Source organism: Bactrocera dorsalis, chromosome 3 (genome assembly GCF_023373825.1).
Source record: "Bactrocera dorsalis isolate Fly_Bdor chromosome 3, ASM2337382v1, whole genome shotgun sequence".
Taxonomy (NCBI): Eukaryota; Metazoa; Arthropoda; class Insecta; order Diptera; family Tephritidae; genus Bactrocera; species Bactrocera dorsalis.
Window position 1 is genome coordinate 89,776,445 of NC_064305.1, and position 22,623 is coordinate 89,799,067.

A 22,623-nucleotide genomic window follows, 5' to 3' on the forward strand; every position below is an offset into this window, starting at 1 on the left:
TACAACATACCCAGAGTGATCGACTGCCCATGAACGAATCGTCGTCATCTTCGATTAAACTGTGGTGATGATGATGATGATTCTGTTGATCGATAAATATCAGCGTATCTTTGCTGCAGGTATTGCTCGAATTGCGCAACATCGATGAAAGTGTTTCGCTGCATTCGCGCAATTTGCAATTTGAGCTTGTTGAGAACGAATGTCTTAAATTGAGCCCATGCATATGTTGATGATTGTTTGTCTGTGTGCCGCTCTCCAGCGCGGAAACACTCGAACGACTGCCATTCCATGGCTGGTGGCGTGTTAGGTGGAATTCGTGGGCTGTGTGCGCTGCCACAGCAGCGCTAATAATACTGCTACTATTACTTTTCAGACTGCTTGAGAGCAGTACCTCTTTGTAGTTACTACTCGCTGTGGCTGATGTGGTTGTAAAGCCGTTGAACTTGCTTTGTAATGTCGATGCGCCATGTATGGAGACGGCCAGCGAGTGTGGCGATGAGTGTGACGATAAGGAAGAACTGGAGGAAGATGTTGAGGAATTTCCAACGCGACTGCCATTCATACCGGCTGCTATTGGTGTTGTTGCTATGATAGATGTTGCGGGACTCTTCGGTTTACCATTTACAACCGGTTGCGTAATGTTCAACTTTTGATTTGGCGATTTGGCGTCATCTGTAGCGTAGCCATTAGTTAATACTTTAGCGGTTGTGTATACAGCAGATTTGTTGGGCCCTGTGGAAGAAACTGCTGGCTCCGTCTTTGCATCTGCCACAGCTTTCGGTAGTGTTAAGGGCGATTTTTGTGACTTGATTTGTGTAGTTGCAGTATGGGTAGGGGGTACTGCCGTTTCCTGTGATTGGCTTTCATCAATTTGACAGTCTTCATCCATAGCAAAGATCTGAGTTTCGCCAACACTGTTCTGCTTTTCTACTATTTTATTGGGTGTTAAAGTATTCAGCGCTTTCAATGCGCTGACTGCATTTGGGGCCACAGCGGAGCTATCGTCGTCGGGAGCAACGGATTCTGAATCAGCAAACTCTAGAGTTTCGATATCGACCGAAATATTTTCATTGTTCACAACCATCGGGGATGTCTCTATTTTCACTGTAAATAAAGTGTATTAGAAAAAAATAATGCATATGTTATCAAAGCTTTATTACCTTCGACAACGGTGTCATTTTCAAGTGCAGCTTTATTTATTTTAGGTATGTCAATTGGTTTTTCTTCTGTTCTACCTGGTAATGGCTCTATTATAGCAGTGGTCGCGATCTCTTCAATATTCTTTTGATCGTCCGTTATATTTTCTTCTATAACTTTCTCCTCCGCAGCACTTATCTTTTCAACAACTGCCATATTCGGTGGTGGTGCGATTCGAGAAACCCAATGATCGCCCGAATTCGAACTAGACCCGGAGCATTCAGCTGCATCTCCGACGCGACGCTGATAAAATAACATATAAGCCTCATTATTGATAATCTCCTCCTCGATTGACGCGTTGGGTACTTTAGAAACACGTTGATCATCAAATTTGTACCATTGCCTGTCGTATGGATTTTTGCATGCGGCTGTGTAATGACCCGTTTCGAGTGTGTCCCCTTGATGATAGCATACAGCGTACAAATCATAACGGGTTTCTCGGTTATCACGTGAACTAAGTGTTGAGGATCGCGAATCTCCGGGTCGAGATTTTTTCCACGGATTTGATCGAGAAAGCGGTCCATTATCCATGGCAGCTGCAGCACTCAGCGTTGTACGCGGACCATTCTCCTCTTCCACACCACGCACCAAATGTGGCGACATATCGAATGCATTCAATGGGAATTTTACCATAGTGGTAAGTTTAGCTGCATTGGCACCTTTTTCGTGATGCTGTCGGAAGCGTTTGAAATGCACGACCAGGATGTCGGGTAACGACCATAGGCCGAGTGTTTTCACAACCGGCAAATATTGCTGACAGTGTGGACAACGCCAAGCATCTTCGGCGCTCAGGGTTTCTGCTTTGGTATAGTGCTCAAGGCATTGCTCTAAAGTAAGTACTGACGTGTCTTTTGTGGTTTTCAGTTTTCCAACATTGAGCAAACGTGCCACACTTTCATCTTCGATCACTTTATCACTGAGGTCCATAAAGTACTCTTCCGGCTCAGTCCACTCTAGTAGAAGTTTTATATGCGGTGGTCCAGCTTCAGATGAAAGCACAGATAATGCCAGGTCGATCATCTCTGTTAGCAGTGGATGCTCAACATTCTGTAAATATGTGTCTGGATCTGCGGACGGATCTTGTAGACGTATCTGAAACAGATCGTTCTTCTGTTTTCCACTCGAGAAAACTTCAGGTTTCAGTAATGGCGTCATTTCGCGTAATAGTCGCTTTTGCAAATCAGCATAAGAGCAATCTCGGGTTGTTAGCAAACTGAACGGCATACCGAAACGTTCCACGGAATGTGTATGCGAGCTATCGCCATTCGGTGTCTCTTTATTTTCAAGATCCGTTTTACGTTTATGCACATTTGCGACTAACAGGAGTAGTTCATTGGTTGTGTTGGCAGTAGACGAAGTGTTAGTGGTCTTAGCACCATTTGTGGTTGCATTGGCAGTGTTGCCTGTCGAACTATTTTTGTTGACCTCCATCGATGTAGCACTTTTCGCTGTACTTTGATTGGGATTGGTGTTGCTACTTCGACTTGTGTCACCTTTCTCAGTGTCCACTTTTGCTGCTGACGTTGTTGCTGTTGTTGATGCGACGACCTTTGTTTCGGGTACTTCAATGCAGTAAATGGAATCGATGCCACTTAGCGTTGCCACCGGTTGTGAATCGTAGAAAACGCGCGTGAAACCCTCTTTGCTGATGTCAACTAATACCATGTGTTTGCCCAGAATGCCAGTGTCAGCCTGCAATTGTTCGCGTAGAGCGACAATTGGCGAACCAGTAGGCACACTTATACCGATCTTCACTTGACGCGGGTCTCGTTGCAAGTACACTACGGTCACGAAAATCGTTTGCTGCATTAATTGCGGCAGCTGCACCGAAATGCAATGGAACGGATCGAATGTGTTTGACTGCTTTTTACAGCGTGGACATGTGAGAGACGAACGGAATTGTGCTTGGAATACCGCTTGTACAAACGAATTGTTGCAACGAATGTGATTGGCTAAAGTTTCTGCGGCGATAACCTCATCTGGGCGTCCGTATGAGTTCTGAAAAAAAAAGTTATGTAAAAATTATAGTTCCAAAAATAGTACAGTTTTGAAGAAATCGACAATATTATTTAAAGGATTTGCCGATTTTGTGTTACGGATGGTAAGTTTGTCTTGAAGGCACTATATTTAATTTTAATAATACTTATTTTTCATATAAATATAAGTAAGTATACATCTATTTATTCTAAGAAAGATCAAAAAACGCTTATAACGACTTCTGAATCACTGTTTGTGACCTACGTAGGGTTGCGAATTTTTTAAATAAAAAAAAAAATTTCAATTATTATATTGAAAAAATATTTCTAAGTTCTCAATTATTAATCTGTGAAAATATTTTTTAATTTAATAATTGGTATAAAATATATGTTTGCTAGTTCACAATTGGATTGAAATAGTATAAAAACGGAAGATAAACAATGTTTTTATTTTTATTAAAAATAAAATTTTTCAAAAGCTAAACAAAATGGTAGAAAACGAAGTATACAAAAAATATGTACATTTTAAAAACTTCCTTTTTTATTATAAACTTGGATATAAATAAATTTTTAACCCGACTTACGCTAATTGGGTTTAAAAATAATAATTTAATTTGATTATTTTTTAATGCATTATTTGCAACCCTGGTTATGCACTTATTTAGATTATTACATGATTACTAATTGTTAAACATAAAGGTTTTTTGTTTCAAAACACTCAAAATGCCGCCAAAAATGATTTCCTAATTGATAACTTATCATAAGTTATTTTCTATTGTCTCTCCAACGGTAGCGGCGCTGACATCGCTGCTCTTGCCTTTTCCAGTTTATCTTATCTAAACAAACCTAAGTAAATTGTATCTTTCCACTTTGGGAAAATAATAATAATTCAAGAGCACGCGTGGAAATACTTACAGTGACAGCGCAAACGACTTATAAGTATGTGTGTGTATGTTCACAAATATTTTTAATAAACATACTTCAGCAATTTGCTTTTGTTTACATAAGCAGCCCCGGGAATATTGCAACAGAAACATTTCTCTTTTCTCTGCACCTTGCATACCCACTTGCTGACTTTTTTATAAATGCCCAATTTACGATGAATGTAAATAAGAATTGTAAAATTAACTGCCACATTCTGCTGGTTGCCATTTATTCGTCGGTCAACCGGTGCATTTGACGAACAACAATAACGTCGCAATTTCTCCGATTATAAAATGCATTATATATGTATGTACATATGTATATCGTGTCAGTTTGTATGTAAGTGCATGTATTTGTACGTCTATGAACGGACAGGTTCTGGGAAGGTAAAGAAAATCATTGAAGGCGATGTTTTTGTTTATTTTACAACCACATGCGCACACATGTAATTCAGTAGATAAGGAACAGTGTCTAGGAAATGCTTGCGTAATGCTCATATGCGAAGCTGGGTGGAAAATAGGAAATAGATCTCATCTTTCGATACTTTAATAATGAAATTTAAATTAGTTTTAATGAAAACCCAGCATAGTTGTGGACAAAAGATATCAGTTTCATTATCAAAAAATAAAAAGAGGAGTAAATGTTGTCAAAGCAAGAGCACAACCGTTTGTAGAAAGTTTTAAGGCTAAACATTTTATGCTTGCTAATTCAATATTGTATAGTAGGGGATTTATAGGCAGTCACACAACAGCTGGTTTTATGTTACCATAATTGACAACGCTTCTTCCACCTAAGTTTGAATCGGAAAGTGGTAATTAGAAGTGATTTATAGGGGGAATTTTTTGCTTTAGAATTATTGATTGGCGGAAGGTACCGCTTTCCAAGTCATGGTTAATTTTACCCTATAACTTTCATTAAGATTCCGAAACAAGTTAAGAAACATATATTTCTTTAACACCCCTCGGCAAATATATTATTAAACTAAATTTAGGTAATATAAGCACCTTTACACTTTTATAACGCCGTTTCGTGGCCGTATTGAGGTCCTCGTGCACTTTATCCAGCAGCCAGAATAAGAATTCTTGAGCATCATGTTGTGTTGAGCTACGAAATTGTGAACCATAGCGATCTACAACAGCCTGAAAGCAAAATATTAGCATAAGAAAATGCGATTTAGATGTGTGTGTGTGCATGTGCAGTTGTTGTTACAATTGGACTCACCTTAAAACTCGTGCTGTGATCGCTCTCATTCTTGCATGTCCATAGCGCCTTTAGCACATTAGCCAGTTGTTCGGTTAATTCTCCTTTGGTACCAAATTTGCGTGAATTGATTTTGTTGCGACGCTTTAGATCGGCCTAAAAAATTAAATTATGGTACGTGGTTCATAAACACACATAAACATAAGATAAGTGATTATACAAATAAAAACAATATATAAGTGCGCCGCCTCGGCACACCACTCACCTTGTACTGATCCAAAACGAAATATTCCGCCAGTATGTCGGTGTGACTAAGACATTGCAGCACTGCATTCATAAAACATGTGTTGCCATGATTTTTGAGCCCCATGACGCCAGGTGTCTGGTCAGCCGGCCACTGGTAGTTGCCGATGGGTGGCACGCGATCGGCGGTTGTGGATATGCACATAGCGGCGCTTTTGTTCGCCTATTTCGAGAAGTGGAATGTAGGAAGGAAGGAAATGGAATTAAGAAAAGGCAATTAGTTAAGTTATTTGGTATTTTTTAATGTTTTTAGAGCGCTAAACTTAAGAATGAATTGTGCACATGTTGATTCAATATACTGGAAATAGTTACTTTGGAACTGGTTTTGGCAATGTTTTTGCATAAAAACTGGTTGACTTTTACGGGTCAATACTAAGCAATTATGCAAGAATGAATAAACGTTTATAGATTTCAAAATGATAAAATTTAAATTTTTTTCTATAGCCACTTATGATTCGCAAACGAATATCGAATGAAATGTACATACATACATATATACGAGTACTAGACAAACTAGAGCGAGTTAAGCGTTTGAAGCGTTTAAAAAAAGTTCGTCAATATTTAATATGGCGAATCGTGCGGAAAATTTATAGCAAAGCAAGCGAAAAGGGGAAATGGTATATGATTCGAAATAGCCGCCAATGTTTTTTTTTTTTTTTTCAATAAAAGCAAGTAAATAAAGCAAGCAACGAATGAACTTATGAAAACATAGACGAAGCCGACGACCTAATCAATAGAACGTTTCATCGCGTAGCGTCAATGTTTGTGGAAATCAATAAAAATGAATTGTAATGCGCATTTGTCGCAGCAGAATAAGATGAGCTTCGATAGGAAAAATGAATTAAAATGACAATGACAATTTCCATTGAACGCCCGCCGAAAAAGCGCCAATTAAGTTTGCAATTGTGCGACTAGGCATTGTTGACGCAGCTGAAGTAAAAACTTTAAACGGTTCGAGTTCAACTAAAACTAAATGCATTGAGCGGCGCGTATTATTTTCGCCATCGAGAAATTGCTGCAAGGCTGCAGTCAAAATTAAAGTGAAGCGTACATATGTATGTATGTATAAAAAGCTGAAGCTGAAGCTGAAGAAGAAGAAAAGATGCACATGTTTGTATGTGGGCGTTCTAGGCAAAAAGGTGAGTGTAGTTAAGCTAAGCTGGTGGGCGATGTGCAACTAAGCGATCTTTAGTGGGCGTCAAGTTGAATATGCCAATTGCCAATTTTTGATTGTTTGCGGATGCGCTGTATGCGACCTATGCTTGCTGTTGGCAAAATGTTATTAGCGTTTTTGCGTTATTTCTTTAGTCTTTTTTATTGTGGCAAAGCGTACAGATGCCATCAAGCGTTTTGGGAACGATGAGAAAGCAGAAGATGATGTCTACCTTTTTTCTGCGCCAGCAAGCGGTGTAAAAAGGCACTATTCCCGTTGTTTTATGCGCTGAACTTTCTTTCTGCACGTCGTAATTGAAAGGAGCAAAAGAACGAATAAATTAGGGATATTCGGTTGAGCATATTAAAACGTGAAATTAGATTTTTTTACACTTTAAAACTTTTTCCATGAAAATTCGGAATTAGTGGTTTTAATATAATGCAGACGCGCTTATGATTAGGTAAATATATATATATTTTTAAATAATATAAATTTATACTACCATCTAGCAGTTTTTAAAGTCTCATAATTATCACCAAAATGACATACACACATAAAAATAAGTACTGTAGAAACTAATATTTTCAATTACGGTTCTTAAAATTATTCGAATGATCTGAAAACCGATTTATTCGAATATCCGGTTTGTAACCATTCGTTAAAAAAAATTGTTCTAAGATTGTATAGTACAGTTGCTATGAGCAATAATTCACGTAAAAATTCGTTAACACATCACGCCAAATAAAGAAGTTTTTTAGGGCCAAACAGTGACCAATTTGATACTCGAAAACGAAATAGCTTTTTTCAGTACAATTGTGGTTTAGTTAGCGCTGACGATTGAGACTTTTTCATGGTTTGATATATTGGGACACGTTTCTACGGTGCAAAGTCACTTGCAATGAATAAAAATATAACGGAATTTTCAATAGGGACGCTATAAAAGTAGATCGTTAGGGACAGCAAACGACGCCGTATTTTTTCCCGCTCTTTTGACACTTCTTTTCAGTAGGGTTTGCCATTTCATCATGGAAAGATATACGATCCAACAACGAGTCGAAATGATTAAAATTGACTACCGAAATTCGGAGTCAGTGACTTCAACTTTAAGAAACCAATTTTTGGTCATCATAATCGTTGTTGGTTCATTTCTCACAATTTCACTTCGTTTACTAAAAATCTACGACTTTTACATTAACCAACAACACGACAACAAGAGTCAATTTATTGCTTAATAAACTCGATTAGACGTAACTAATGCTTCATGTCCAATTTTATTAAATTGAAAACAATTTGCAAAGAAAACATATTCAGACGTTTCCGCTACGAAATGTTTTCGCTTTAAGCACTGTGTTGCACAGTGTTGGTACAAATGAATTTTCGCATTTCATGTTTAGACGTCTGACACACGCAATTCAAATAATTAAAATAGCTGAAGTTCAACTATTGTGACCTCAGTGCTCATTTACACTTAAGGAAATAGAATAAGACACGTCATATGAAAGCGTGACACACACACTCACAATCATACAAACAAACAAACATACGAGTACGCAACTTAGCCACCATTATTATGCCACAAAAAAGCAAATCAACATAATCACATAACTATATCTACATATGTACATATGTATGTAAGCACGCCCATTGAACTCCTCCTCCCCCGCGGTCACTCATCTTTTCTTAATGCTGCTTTATGCCTCAACAAAAGCGCCAGCTGCAGCTTCCATATTTATTTCGCTTTTGTTTTCATAATGCCCCCAGGCAGCTGGTGGGTGGCGGGCGGTAGCTGGGTGCCAGTGATGTTTATTCATAGAGAGTCTCCTTACCTGTGCACTGTATATTGATATATGTATGCATAGAGTTGCTCAGTTATTTATCAATAGATTGGCAACAAGTCGCTATTTCTTCCAACACACACACACACAGGTACGCACATAGTGTTGAGGGCATGTCGTGCAGCTATGAAAACTCACGCCCATCGCCCAACAATCATTCTAGCCAATATTGAGTTTTACTATTATTAACGTTGTTGTTACACATTGCACCGGTGCAGCTGAGGAGTTGAGAAGGCTATTGTCAGTATCGGTTGTGTTCAAACATGCAAAAGTACGCAAATATACGTAGATGGAATGCATGCAAAGATGTGTGTGTATGTGTATGTTGAATGAATTATTGACAACACGTGGAAGGCAGTTAATTTTATTATTTAACGTCAGCGGCTATTTGTTAGATAAAAACTTATTAATAGCCCGATCGACAAAGCTACATACATAAACGAGCGATTAAAACGGTACTATCACTATAATTATAGGGTTTGGCTTATAACAGTTTTGACGAGTTAATTCCAAATTAGACTATCAATGCCTTCATTGAAGCTGTGATAAATGATAAATGAAAAATCACTTCAAAGGAAGGTTGAGATTGTAAAAGGCTTTGTATGCTACATTAGTTTGATCAAAACCTGTTCAAATTTGCTCAGGACTGGTACAGCGGGGTTATAAAAATTGCATGGAAAACTGAATCAAGCGTTAATTGCTTGTATTGGCTTAGGAGCCTATTTTAAAAGCGATAATAAAATGCCAGTCTGGCACCGGTTCATTTGTAATTTGTAGATGAAATATCTCTTGTCATCAAACAAACAGTCGCAATAATTTCGTCTATCTTGCAACCAGAATTAACATCAACGACAACGTCAGCCTTGTCGAAATCCAACGCAGAATAACTCTTGCCAACAGATGCTACTTAGACAGAGTAGGCAACTGAGAAATAAAGTGCTCTCTCGACGAACAAAGAACAAACTCTATAAGTCACTCATTATACCCGTCCTGCTATAAGTATTCGACGAAGCACCCGCCGGAAGAAGCAGAGGAAGAGGAAGACATCCACTTCGTTGTAAATACCAGGTGGAGAAGGACCTGGCTGCAGTTGGTATCTCGAATTGGCGCCAAGCGGTGCCTACGCCATTAAAGAAAAATAATATCATTTCTACATTTCAATATGAATATGTTTTGTTACTTATTGTTACCTTCTTTGAGCTTCTTCATGTACTTAACGATAACATTAACATTCATTTTTCATTCTTAAAGTGACAGTCTGTTTCGCTGACGAACATCACAAAAATGCAGGTTACCTTTGGTACTGATTGACCTTGGTCAGCTACCATGAAACTTACTGGAAGAACCAATTAGAAAAAAACAGATCACCTTTTTCAAAAATCTTTCACATTTTCTAAACTATTTATTAGACTGCATAGCACTGTGTATTAATGTAGTCTAGGAAATCAATACATTTATAAAATTAGTTACGACCGCAGTGAACGACTCTCACCAATAAACGAACAAAGCAAGCAATTCATTCAAATATTTGACAAAAGTATTAAGTGCATTTACATAAAAAAGAGCAAAGGAAAGTAAACAAACAAAAACAAGTTAAGAACCACAAAGAAAGTGACCGCTCCTAACCGGAAAGAAGCCAAATCACTGTATTAGCCACAGTAATGATTCGAATTGGGGAGAGAGGAAATAAAGCAAACAAGGTTGGCTCAACGGTCCAATGGCAGAACGGTAGCGGCAGCAAAATTGGCAAATGTATTGATAATAGCTGCGCAAACAAATGTAGCACACACTATACAAGTACATGTGAGTGTGTATGTGGGGACATTGAGACCATGGATTTAGTGCAAAATATCAGGAATGGACTGTTTGCGAAAGCAAGTGAGACTCAAGCGAATTGAGCTTAAACGCTTTAACATACCTAATAACATAATGACGGTATGATAATTAACATATGTCTGTAATTAACATACCACAGAAAGATTCCGGCTAGAAATTGGCTGACAAAGCAAGTTTGCAAACAAAAATTGTTTGCGTCTGTCGATATTTAGGTACCAATTTATGCAAAAATATTTGTATATGAAATATGTATGTATATTTAAACGGACATAGAAAAGGGGTGGATTAAGTAGAGGAAGTGAAAGCGGAGCTACACAAACAAAGAAAACGAAAAAATTGCGTGGAATTGAGTCAATCTCATAACAAATGAAACAAACATTAGTAAAGATGTTGAAAAGTAAAAAGTTATTGACGTATGAATAGTGCTTCAAAAAGTGACTGCTTCATCCAACAATTTAAAATATAAAACAATAAATCTGATAATTACACCTCATTCCTCGTCGCACTGCCTAAAACGCAAATCAAAGTAATTAAATACTAAATATATTAACTTTCGTGATTATTAAAATGCGGATTAACGTCGCAGACATCGTTAATTTAATAATCGACTCCGACTACAATTCCCTTATTAGATTTGAGTATAGACAAATTAGTAGCGCGCGAATTGCCAGCGAAACGCAAGTCAACCACCAGCAAAAATCGGCAAAAATGAAAGAAAGTAAGCAGCACGTCATAACCTGATGTTTGTAGGTATGTATGACATCAGAAACCACCTGTTCTTTGGCTTTCTACGCCAGGTTTTTTCTGTTGGTGTTTCTTTAAGGAAATTCGGTTCACAATTCTCCGCCGGATATTGGCGGAATAATCTCCAGTGTGTTTTACACAGACGTATATACATATGTATAACATACACATAAGTCAATAATGCCACTAGGAAAATTGGACAGTTATTGCAAAAAAAATTGATTTCTACAGAACTAGTAATTTTTCACCATATTTTGTGGGGTTGTGGGTTGAAAAATTGTATCTACTATATGTTTATGGACTAATATATGAAAGTATGCATTAATACATAATAGACTGCAGTACAAGTGGTCCTGATATCAGCGAAGCAACGAGTGACCTATAGCATTTAACAGTGTTTGATATCATTTACAGCAATGTAAGTGGTGTACTTGAACAGCAACGAAGTCAAAAGACACAAACAAACATCACTTGTTCGGTTCTCTCAATAAAGCAAACAGTACATACTCTGTTTTGATGCTTGACAGGCAATGCAATGTAAACGATTGCCTGTATTGCCTAGCAAAAAGTAACGAGTTGCATCATGCACTTACTGTTAAAAGCGAATGCTGTATGTATAATCGAAGTGCACTTATAAAGGTAATCAAAACTAATTTGTAATAATAGTATACTTAAAATACGCTTAATTTTTTTAATTTTATGTATAGTGTAAATAAATAATGTATTATAACTTATATCATTAAGTACTTAGTACTTATCTTTTATTTATAATAACACAAATATCCAACAGACTTTTAATATTTTATGTCTGTTGAAATGATATATTATGTACATATGTATACATAACGAGTGGTTCTATTAGCAATTATTAATATAAAATAGCATATCTTGAACTTGAATATGATAAATATATCACAGAAAAATGGAAAAAGTTTTGTTGCACCAATTGCGATATGACTAGATTTCCATTGCCTTTACTATCTTCTACTTCAGTATTGTTTTAAAACAACAGTGCTTCGAAAGAACATTCTCATGCATGTTATTGCATTTGCTGCTCTCATCGTGCTGTCCGTGCACATGAATTGATTTGCTCGTTGAGATCAAAACATTACAGTGTTATGTTAAACGAACGAATGACTTGAAACATGCTGTAAGTCGACTTGTGAAGCTGTTTTTGTTTTTCTTACTGGGCATGCCTGTTTCTGTTCGTTTACATGGACGTTGGTTTCTTTACACTTTCAGTAACACGAGAGCAAACAAGCGAACGGGGAGTGATTAATTTTTGCTACTAAGCTCATTTCCCTCTTAATTTCACTCACGCCAAGAATATACCCTGCACACACGGTTACCTAGCCTTAAATAAGCAAATCGTGAATTTCAGTGCTGAGCAATTAAAGCCTTCGCTCCAATATTTAAAGAGTATTAGAATACGTTGCACAAACATATTAAAATGTTGCACGGAAAAGCTTACAGCTCGTTAGAAATAATAGCCTTGTAGACAGGCGCTGTTCTTTTCGGCTGCCATTAACTTGAGTAAGCGATATTGTTTTAATTAATAATTTATTTATAGCGTTCTTCGAATTACCAAAAAGAAATGACCGCAAGCATTTAGCGGAGTTCATGTTCACACAGAAACTTGGGAGTAGTTAGAGCATGCTCAGCAAAAAACAAGTCATTTCAAATAAACAATAACAACACATAAAATAAATAATATCTAAATTAAAAGGAATGTGCGTGTGTTTATTCGCTTTCCGAATGAAACGTAAACAATCGGTACCACTACTAGGGCGTTGGAAAATTTGAGTCGTTGCACTCAGCACTAGCAAGTAAATGCCAGAGTTTTATTTCACGACAATCAACGGTGGACAATCAAAAGTTAGCGAGCCAAGACAGTAGTAGGTAGTCGTATTATTATGTATGTACGTATGTATGTATGGAGCTTTCTCATAGCATAGCATACCAGGCCATCCGTCAGTCAATCAACCCAGTATGCCAGCCCAACTGTCATTGCTGCTGTTGTTGTTGTCGGTTAATAGGCTGAACGCTAGTGCCGAAGACTGCGAAGCTACGCCCAACTCTTATCGCAATTTAGCAATATTGTCACTTATATCAATTTACAAAAGCAATGTTTCGAGACATTGCAGTATCAAGCGCTAAGTTGTGCGAAGAGCTTCTGAATGAGCAGCTTCAAGCCGAAGCATAATTGAGTAGATGAAAAAAAAAAATATTTTGGTGTGAGATACGGGAAACATCCAGAAAAAATAGTTAAAATAATATTCACTTTAGAATTTATATTTATAAAATCATCCCGGTGATGACTAAAGACAATTTGCGAATTTTTGTTAACATGGGACCTCTTCTTAGACCATTTTAACCTCTTGTATTCATTCCACTGGATATCCTTCTAGTTAATTTCTTAATTAAATTTTTGACAATACTAGATGAGTTGGCTACATGGTTATAGTGGAATCGCTGGAAACTGTTAAGCCGATGAGCTTGTAAGAAAAGACATCCTGGTTCCGATTACGTCCATTCTCGTATTGAGTTCTAACAAGGGACTTTTGGTCTTTGCGAGAGCTTTGCTGGCGCTGGTCAACAACTTGCTCCTTTCCGACTCCGATCTCGTATCCTTCTGGTCTAGTACGGAATGGATCCACTGAACTGCATGCTCTCAGTAAGATTCAACTTACCCAATTCTTGTTGGTTCTGGTTCTACTGAAAAATTTGTCGGACACAACTGTCATAGTTTAAGGTAAAAAGCTGAGGAGGAAACATGAAAGTACATTTTCTTCCGCTTTACTTAGGTTCCAGCTTTTTCAAAACTGGGGTTGAAATACCTCGCCCGTCATATATTCGGCGAACCTGTCCAAATAGCCAGAATTGCTATCAGCCACCTCAACAAATTTCTGGAAGACTCAAAGCGCTTTGTCGGTTTTGAAGTCTTTTCGATCAATATTAAGGACTCTTTAGGTATCATAATGGACCGGCGTTCTCAGTTATCCGACTGAATTTGGATCGACCTGTTTACTAAACATAACATAGATGAATACTTAGATACATACATCTATTTATGTTGAAGTAGGTGTGATTACGAAATAACAGACATCATTTTGCTTTAAACCAAGAATTAAATTTAGAAGGACGACTGATTCCTTAAACAGATTCAGTTATTATTTTCTACCGACTAAAAAATTATAAAAACTAAATTTTTTGCGCGAGTTTCTTGTGCAGTAACTGAAATTCCAATTCAACAATATAACAGTACTCGATTATATAGTATGTACATACGTCCGTACATTTATTTATAAATAATTGAATATGATTGTTGTTCATTTCCATTATTACGATTGTAGGTTACCGGTGTTTTTGTCGAAGTTGTCGTGGTTCGTGTCACTTTTGTCGGCAACGATTGTTGGCGATTTGCTATTGTTGTTATTAATAATGTTGGCATTGCGCTGTCAAACACATTGCTGTTGCGACTAAATATGACAAATTGGACAGAGTAGTCATATAATATACATATGTATATACATTTATGTATGGTTGCATGTATGTACGAGTTTTTGAATGAATGGTTCGACGACGTAAAATAGTTTCGGTAGTCTGAAGTAGTGGATGCATTTTTGTGATATAAAAACAGTCGACTCGCTTACACTACTGGCGACAGCATGTACAATAGTCGCAACATGTTGAATAAATGAATGAATGAATGAATGAATTCTAACAGCAACAGCAATAACAATAACAATAACAAATGTTAAATAATCGAATTTATGTAAAAAAAAACAGTAAATGAGTCGTAATAACAACAATTACAGAAGTACTAAAAACCAGAAAAGTTACAAAAACAATTGAAGAATACAAACATATGTATGCAACAATCAACACATGTATGCGAATGTTGGAATGGAATTTTTATCAATTTCTGTCACATATCACAGTGCTTCAAACCGCGACAGAAACTAAAGTCATCAGACACCTAATGGAATTCACTTGATAGAATTCCACATTTGTTTATGTAAATTTATTAAATCAACAGAAAAATGATCATACAATAATGCCTTTAAATGCGAGCGATTATACGCCATTATTACTTGCGATAACAGACTGAGACATACAGATATAGCGATCTAAGTATATGTACATATGTGTGTAAGTATATACATACATACATATGTAGATGTGAACTATTTGTACTCTTTATCATATTTGGCAAAGCAACGCGAAGAGAGCGAACGTCACGTGCTCGTATAATAAATGTGAACCAAACTAAAAGCGTCTATCTTCCACCCTTTTTGGAAATATACATACCTTCTGCTATAGAGAAAGGTGCGAGAAATTACCGACCGGGTAAAAACTCTCCCATTTGTATCTCTTTTCCCTCTTTACAATTTTCTAATCAAAGAAAAGAATTTTATAAGCAGCCATATCAAAAAACGTTTCTCAGGCAATTTCTATGTACGTGGCTATGGTATGTAGACTATAATTAATACATTAGTCCGGGTCGGTTGCAATAGAAACAAATAAGAAAGGACTAACTTCGGGTGTAACCTAACACGTAACTTCCAACGATCCAAACTTGGGAAATATCTTCAGGTGTTGCCAAAAACTTGAGTTTCATTAGGGTACATAACATATCATCGTCAATATGGAAGTTCGAAAATCCTGATATTATTAGCTATGTAGGGGCTAAGGCAAGTTTACACCCGATTTGATCCATTTAAACACAAAGACTGTTATTAGAAACACACATTCGCTCATTTTCATAGAGATAACTTGGGCGATATAAGAGCTATAAAGTAAACCTGAAGTTCGAGCATATTTCTATTAAGTACATAGGGGAAGTATTGGAATCTATTTTTGACATACGTCCATACTATTATGAAAAAGGAACGGTGTTGGAATTGCAATAATACATGTACACATCTCATAGGATGACCAATATTGAGTTTGATTTAAATACTGTAAAGTGTAAGAATTATAGGGCATTTAAAATTGTACTATCTGGGGAGTAGGCATAGTTGTTCGATTTCGCCATAATAATCTTAAGTTCCGAATCTGGTTTCAATTCCTCCAACTTTTTCAGCACTCTTCCATATTGAGTATTTGATTGACTTGAAATTTTCATACGAATTTCTTTGATACATTTGTAAATTATTGATCGAAGGAATAAGATTTTGACAATAAAATTAATTTTTATGTTTTTCTGAAGGAAATTTTTTTCTCAAAAAAAAATGAATTTTTTGCGAAGTTACCATTTTATGAAAATCAAAATTTTGACAAGTGCTTTGATCATTACCGGTATTCATCGATAATTATATTATTTTTGGGGTTTCGGATTTCGCATAATTTTAAGCAGAAAAATCTTGCCCATCGCCCGAACTGACTTGCAAGTACGTATAGATAAAAACTCTTTTATATAGGCAGACGAATCTGCGAGGAAACTTTGAAATCGTCTTATAATTAAAAGCTAAAAAACTTTGTTGAAACTCTAAAAGCTCGTAGAGTAAATAAGTGGGCATTTCTTCTTGCTTTTCACTCTAATGGGAAAGCAGAAATTATAAGATTTTGCAAATAAGGATTACGTTGCAGTCTACAGATTGTGACGTGTGTATATAACTTTTTGAGTAGATATAAGTACTTATGTGCATTAATTTATTTAGATAACTATCAAAAGTACACGTGTCTCAAAACTCTACTCATGCATGCATACTTGTATGTATGTATATTTCACGCGTCGCTGTTGTTGCTTGCTAGGAAAGAAATTGCAAACGTAGAGCAAATATAAATTTTATATGCCATAACTAAGCACTAAATTTAGATACAGAACTGCAATTTGGCGAAGAGAGGCATCTGTGAGCTAAAACTTTTGAAAATGTGGGCGTGGCCCCCCTTAATTGATTTAATGTAAATATCACCTAAACAACTTAAGCTACAGAAATCGCCTACCTTCATAGAAGGTGTGTATACCTGCACATTTACTCAAACCGCTACAATTGGAATAATTTAAACTTATTTGAAGTGTGATATTTTTGTCAACACATCTGTTTAACTAAGCGCTAACCCAGACAAAGCTAATTTACAACCAATACAATCTGTGTGTAAAGTACCGACACATTGTTGGCAACAAAAAAGTTTGGCAAATGAGAAAAGGTTAGATCTCCAACCATTCACATTTGCACACACACGCGGATAATTAAAAGAGTTCAGCTATTAACGTAAGAAATTACGTACATCGCAACCTTGAATGGCGAAATTAACGCTTATCAAAGTGTAAACACACCAACTGTGGCCTGTTACTCATACATACCTCCAAAGATATCTCGGTATGCGCACACATACCATACTTATGAACATACGCTCGATAAGTTGAGCACTTCGCCAATGAAACAAGCGATATTTGCCCACAAACTAGAGACGACGGGTCCCACGACCTATTTACTCAATTTTATATAATTATATGGATATATGGACACGTAAACCACAATTTTTCGAGAAATAAATTAAAAGAACATTTTCAAAATATTATATCCAAATGAGTATTTGGAGCTCGTTCATAAAAAAACAAAACTTGCTTGAATAAGGCAATATTCCGAAAAAGTTTAGTGTTATAGAGTAGACTGAACTTGCGGATTGGCGCAAATGTAAAATGTATGATTTGAAATAGAAAGTTCTTAAGTTCAATTTTTTGAATGTAGAAAATCAAAAAAAATAATTTTTGTTGCAGAATTTAAATGAAATTTTTGCATACAGAAATACATACTATACATACTACAACAATGGATCTAATAAACTATAACTGTTTAATTTAATTCATCCATCTTCATATTTGACTATCTAACTAAAACACTTCAAAATCGGGTGCAAAAACGTATTTAATATTTTCCGCTATGCGTGTCGTGTGTAAGTGGCGCCTCTATGTATCATTCTACCAGATTGTGATAAGCACGTTGCTTTAATCTATCAAGGGTTGCTGTAATCAGTCAAAACGCATAGTCATTCAAATTTTTTTATACGACAGACAGATACAACATACTTGGAATTGGCCTCTTTATAGCGCTTAATTAAATAGCAGGTTGTAGTTTTATAAAAGATATACATATTTGCCAATTGTGAAATCACAATGTCATAACCAGGATTGCACTTGTATGCATTAAAATTAGAAAAGTTTCGAACACTATCCACCTCATGAATAGCTGAACTCAAACGGTAACCAACCCACCTTCCTTATGGTGGTGTTTTCTTAGCTAATGAATTGGGTGTTATTCCTTATCGATAGTAAAATCAATCCCCTTCACTTCCTAGTGGACGAGTTTAAACTTTTATAAGATTTTTTCCATTTTGACACAGAGGACAAAAATTAATACAATTCGTGTATATTCATTGAATTGATTTTTAACAGCAGGTGGCAGTCAGTGATGGTGGTCGGTTTACTGAAAATAACTTGCACCTCAAAATGGAGTAGGGGCATGATGACGATATTTTCATACACAGAACAGGATTGCTTTTTTATATTTCAGGATTAGAGAACAAAAACAAATAATCATCGAAAACCGCTTAATTGTTTTTAAAATATTGTCATTTAAAATCTATACTGGAATAAAAAAAAGGTCATTCGGCACCAAGCTAGGACTTTACGGAAGATGACTTTTCAATTCGTTGTATTCAGTGCTCAAAAATGCAGTTGTTTCAGTCGATGTGTAAGAGTTAGCATTGTCGTGGTGAAGAATGATCTGACTTCGGCGGTTGATTTTCCTGATTTCTTGAAATACAAATGACAAACAGATGGTTGTGTTTCACTTAGAATTGATTATTCTGCGTTGTTTTAGTTTTATGATTGCGATACATCCAGTTGTTCCAAAGAATCAGGCAACTATTTACTTGGTTGAATTCGGCTCAATTTGATACACTCATAGTCAACTGCTGCTTACTTTCGGGCTCAAACGCGTAAGTTCTCCACTCATCACCTGTCACGCTGCCATAGACTTGTTTTGAAGCACCGTTTTCGTATTTTGTTAACATTTCTGTCGATGAATCGGCACGAGATTTTGTTTGAGCGATTGACAAATTGTGTGGGACCCAACGTGATTTTTTTACAGTCCCACTAATGCCCATAGTTGTCTCAATCTCTCGATAGGTCAAAAGACGGCCTTGCAATATCAATTTGTGAGCAAAAAATATCTTCCGGAACAACAACAGATTTTGGACGACCTTCCCGAAATTGGAGTGTTCTACGACCTTAATTGAGTTCTCCGTACAATCAACATACACCGGCTCTTGACAGAGCTTCACCACCAAAAAGTGAATTAAGTTCATCGATGCACTGTTGCTGAGTTAATCCAAGTCGAAAGTTGTAAAAAAATAATCGCTCGAAAATGCGATTTAATTTTATTTTTTTGGCTAGACGCATATTTCAAGTTACTGTAAGCAGCACAAATAGCGGTTGTATGTCAAAACGTGGTATGTATAACGTCAAAAATGTAAAACTTTACTATAAAGTTGTAAGTTTTCAGATTGCAACACTAGGGTTGCTAAGTTTCGATATATAGAAGGCAATCTTCGTTATAAGATCGCCAAGAAATTTCTGATATCTTAAAAATAGTTATGTAAATGACCGTTTGTATGTACACGATTTCGAGATATTGGGCTGAAATTCTTATTCAAATTCTTGAATGGAATTTTTTGTATTTGTGAAGGTTAATATAGCTTCGGTGCGACTGAAGTTAGCTTGTTTTCTAATTATTATTATAAGTAGTATGAAATAACTTTCACTGATATTTACAGATTTCGGAAAATGCTAATTTTTCCAGTGCCTAGCTTTCTGTTTAATGACTCCTCATCAATACCAGCAACATGAAAATAATGTTATATCTACATTTGTACATTGTTTCCATTTCATTTCATTTTTCCTATGTACATGATTCTGTCATTAAAACTAAATTAAGATAACTAATTTAGGTCTGTATTATACATATTTACTAAACACTACACACCGTGTACCGACCGACTAGTCTGAGCGCGCATCCACTTGTGTTGGTGTGTTAGTACTCGTAGTATCTGCGCAATTTATTTTGAATATTATAGTCGGCGAATTATTAGATAAATCTGGCACAACAGAGTGCTAAAAATGTTCATTTAAGTGGTGTCAACGTATTCCCATTCCGAGGTTAGCTGAAATCAACAGGTTGTGCTGGTCACATCTGTTCAAACACCTCCCTACAGCGCCGCTCGCCAGTCACAGAGCGCATAGCAGTGGCTTCGCTGAATTCCCAAACGAAATTATCAGACCATTGTACTCCAGTCATAGTAGTTGCCTAAAATAGCGCGCTTAGGTTTAAAGTGTGGAAAAATAGAAATTTACGAGTTGCTCGCATCATTGCCGTTTGTCGCCACACAAATTATTTGCTCGTCATGTTATACTTCTATCTACTACATACTATATATTATATGAGTACATACAAACACAGGCATATTTAAATATTTAAATGCACACATGCGAAGCCGTAAAATATTTGCAACTTCCGCACAACAAAAACATTTTTTACACCCCGTTATACCTACCGTGATTCGTGATAATAGTTTTTGTACTTTGTCAAAGAGGGTGTAGAAGAGGCTCTTCCAACCGTGAGTATCGTTTCGATCACGTTAATGTTTTGAGCACTCGCAAAAATCGTATTTCAAGTTACCCTGGTGATTTTCAAAACATTTTTGAAAATAGTCGAATAGTCGAAAATTGTTTCAAACCTAATTCCCATTTTTGTTAGCTAGTCGTTTTCTGCTTTTTAATTGGAACAAAAGTTTTATTCATAAAATCTGTGAGAGATCATATGAATTGGTACCGTGGGTTGCGATTCGCAACAGCACTGACCGCCATTCACGGTGAAGCCATCAACACCTTCGCCGTCTCTCTCTCAGTGAATGGCGTACTCGGAGTCAAGCCACTGCCCATCGCAGACGAAGAGCTCGAGTTGCCGCGAGAAACGAGAGTGACCCTAGCGCACCTTCGTTCTGGATACTGTAACAGGTTAAACTCCTAATTATTATACTTAGAATAGACCCACTCATCTAACACTCCTCACCTTTGGTCCGACCACGTCGAAACAGCGCGTTTCTTGGACCTACCGTTAGATGATGTCGACTTAGCTAATCCTTACCATCCCAACGAGGACTAGATACCCGCTAGAACAACAACAACAACATTTGGAACAGAAATATTTATCATTCATAAAAAAATAAGCAGATGAAATGAAAAGTTACAAGAGTGTCCAAGACTTTTTGGAAAAGGGAAAGAATACACATAGAACTCGGCTGATTATTATCGCCTCAATACAGCCTGGCATTATCACAATCATAACATAACCGCGTACTCCATAAATCCTGAAACCAAGACTGAAGGTTAGGTTAGGTTAAGCTGGTAGGACAATAAACCTTAAAACCTCGCTAAAGACCTTTCTTATATTTTTACAATGAAGCTTTTCCAAAATTAGATTAATCCTCCAGAATCAACATTGAATTTGAAGAAACTTATTTGGCAGCTTGTACGAAGCGAAAACTTGTGCGCCCTTTCTTGATTGCGTATTCTTTAATTTTACGCCGGTTTTGTTTTTGTAATTTTGCATTTTCGCACAAAGCTATATGATAGAAATGTTGCACAAACGCGACACGCCGTCAACCTGTACAATAATGTATGTACATCTGTACATCAAAACACCATCCGGCCAGCAACAACAATGGGCCGGCGTACACACGTCAGCATTAGCGGTCGTCATTCGCCCAGCCGCATCCAGTTCAAGCGTAGAAGCGGCCTGCTGTCCACTTTGTTGGCATTTAGATTCATTTCAATTAGTTTGATCTCAATTGATTTTACCTTGAGAATGAATTCAACACAAAATACACAATAATTCGCACATTGCCGCGAATGTTTAGAGCTTTCTAAAAAAGAAAGACACACACAAACACACAGCCACTTTTTAATTTACACGTGCGCACATGCATACAAACATATGTAGATTGATATACATACATATATGTCACAGAGGTTTATATGTATTTGAGTATGTTGTGTTTTTTTTGTTGTTGTTTCATTGAATCAATTGTATGTGTGTATAAATATGAACACGCTGAAATTCCGTTGGTTAAATTTTGCCAATGAAAATCTAAGCGCACAATCTACACCAGACAAAAAGCGCAGGGAAGGTAAGGAGGGATAAAGGGTTCCTACGTCGCGTGTGTTTTATGCAAAAATGCGCCGCTAATTTCAACAAGTGCAAATCCACACACACACACAAGTACGCACAGTTTTCATAGGATTCTATGAAGGTATGTGGCTGTATTAAATGTGCTGATAGTCGCAGCGGATTCACGGGGCACAGAGCCGCCGTCACTTGCCACTTGTTCATTCATATGCAAAATCTGAGCTGAGCGCAAAGGAACAAGCGAAATAAATTTCATGCTG

General features: G+C 36.7%; 1 protein-coding gene across 4 annotated transcripts in view; it reads right to left on the bottom strand.

Annotated features, from left to right (window-relative positions):
- Positions 1 to 22,623, bottom strand: part of LOC105225462 (ubiquitin carboxyl-terminal hydrolase 43) — a 31,760-nt gene that overhangs the window by 1,782 nt on the left and 7,355 nt on the right. Inside the window, exons 2-7 of one of the 4 annotated variants that reach the window (XM_019989955.3) lie at positions 6,986 to 7,054; positions 5,563 to 5,763; positions 5,319 to 5,453; positions 5,108 to 5,236; positions 1,161 to 3,195; positions 11 to 1,104 (exon numbers count right to left, since the gene is read on the bottom strand). In XM_019989955.3, coding sequence (XP_019845514.2) covers positions 11 to 1,104; positions 1,161 to 3,195; positions 5,108 to 5,236; positions 5,319 to 5,453; positions 5,563 to 5,763; positions 6,986 to 7,054 — 3,663 coding nt within the window. Of the gene's footprint in view, positions 1 to 10; positions 1,105 to 1,160; positions 3,196 to 5,101; positions 5,237 to 5,318; positions 5,454 to 5,562; positions 5,764 to 6,985; positions 7,055 to 22,623 lie in introns of all 4 variants that reach the window. The other 3 variants (XM_011203923.4, XM_019989956.3, XM_049453066.1) reach the window with 3 other exon arrangements.